Raw genomic sequence first — 453 nt, forward strand, 5'->3', positions numbered from 1 at the left:
CCGCCTCGGGCCCCGGCCACCACGGCCGGTCCGCTGGCCCACGAGTTCCCCTGGATGAAGGAGAAGAAGTCATCCAAGAAGTGCCTCAAGCCTGGGGGCAGCTCCAGCGGTGGCGGATCCATCATCCCACCCGCCTCGTCTACCCCTTCGCCGACCGCCTCCGGGTACGCTTCGGCGTGCATCGAGTCACCCACAGGTCGGTATAGCTACTGGGATGATGAGGCCAGTATGTGTGTGAGTGATGGGAGTGTGAGGTGCTTGTAACCTGCCCTTTTTATCTTCATTTCACGACCGCTTCAGAAATAACCTAACATTCACTGCAGACAGCATGGCTTTGGTTAGATGACAGTGTCCCTTTCTTCCTCAGTATATGTGTCTGTGTGTATAATGCAGTGCAGTGATGCTATGTCAACAGGGAAGCCATACCTGTACCCCTGCATTATGCTGCGGTGT

The 453-nt window shown here is 56.1% G+C and overlaps 1 protein-coding gene across 1 annotated transcript in view; it reads left to right on the plus strand.

The window, feature by feature from the left end:
- hoxb2a (homeobox B2a) overlaps positions 1-453 on the plus strand; it is a gene marked incomplete at its 5' end in the record, with an annotated part of 2,755 nt that continues 2,302 nt past the window's right edge. The window contains 1 exon segment of the mRNA XM_020608216.1: positions 1-196. Within this exon segment, the coding sequence (XP_020463872.1) occupies positions 1-196 (196 nt within the window).

This window comes from Monopterus albus, unplaced genomic scaffold (assembly GCF_001952655.1).
Source record: "Monopterus albus unplaced genomic scaffold, M_albus_1.0 scaffold92.1, whole genome shotgun sequence".
NCBI classification, from domain to species: Eukaryota; Metazoa; Chordata; class Actinopteri; order Synbranchiformes; family Synbranchidae; genus Monopterus; species Monopterus albus.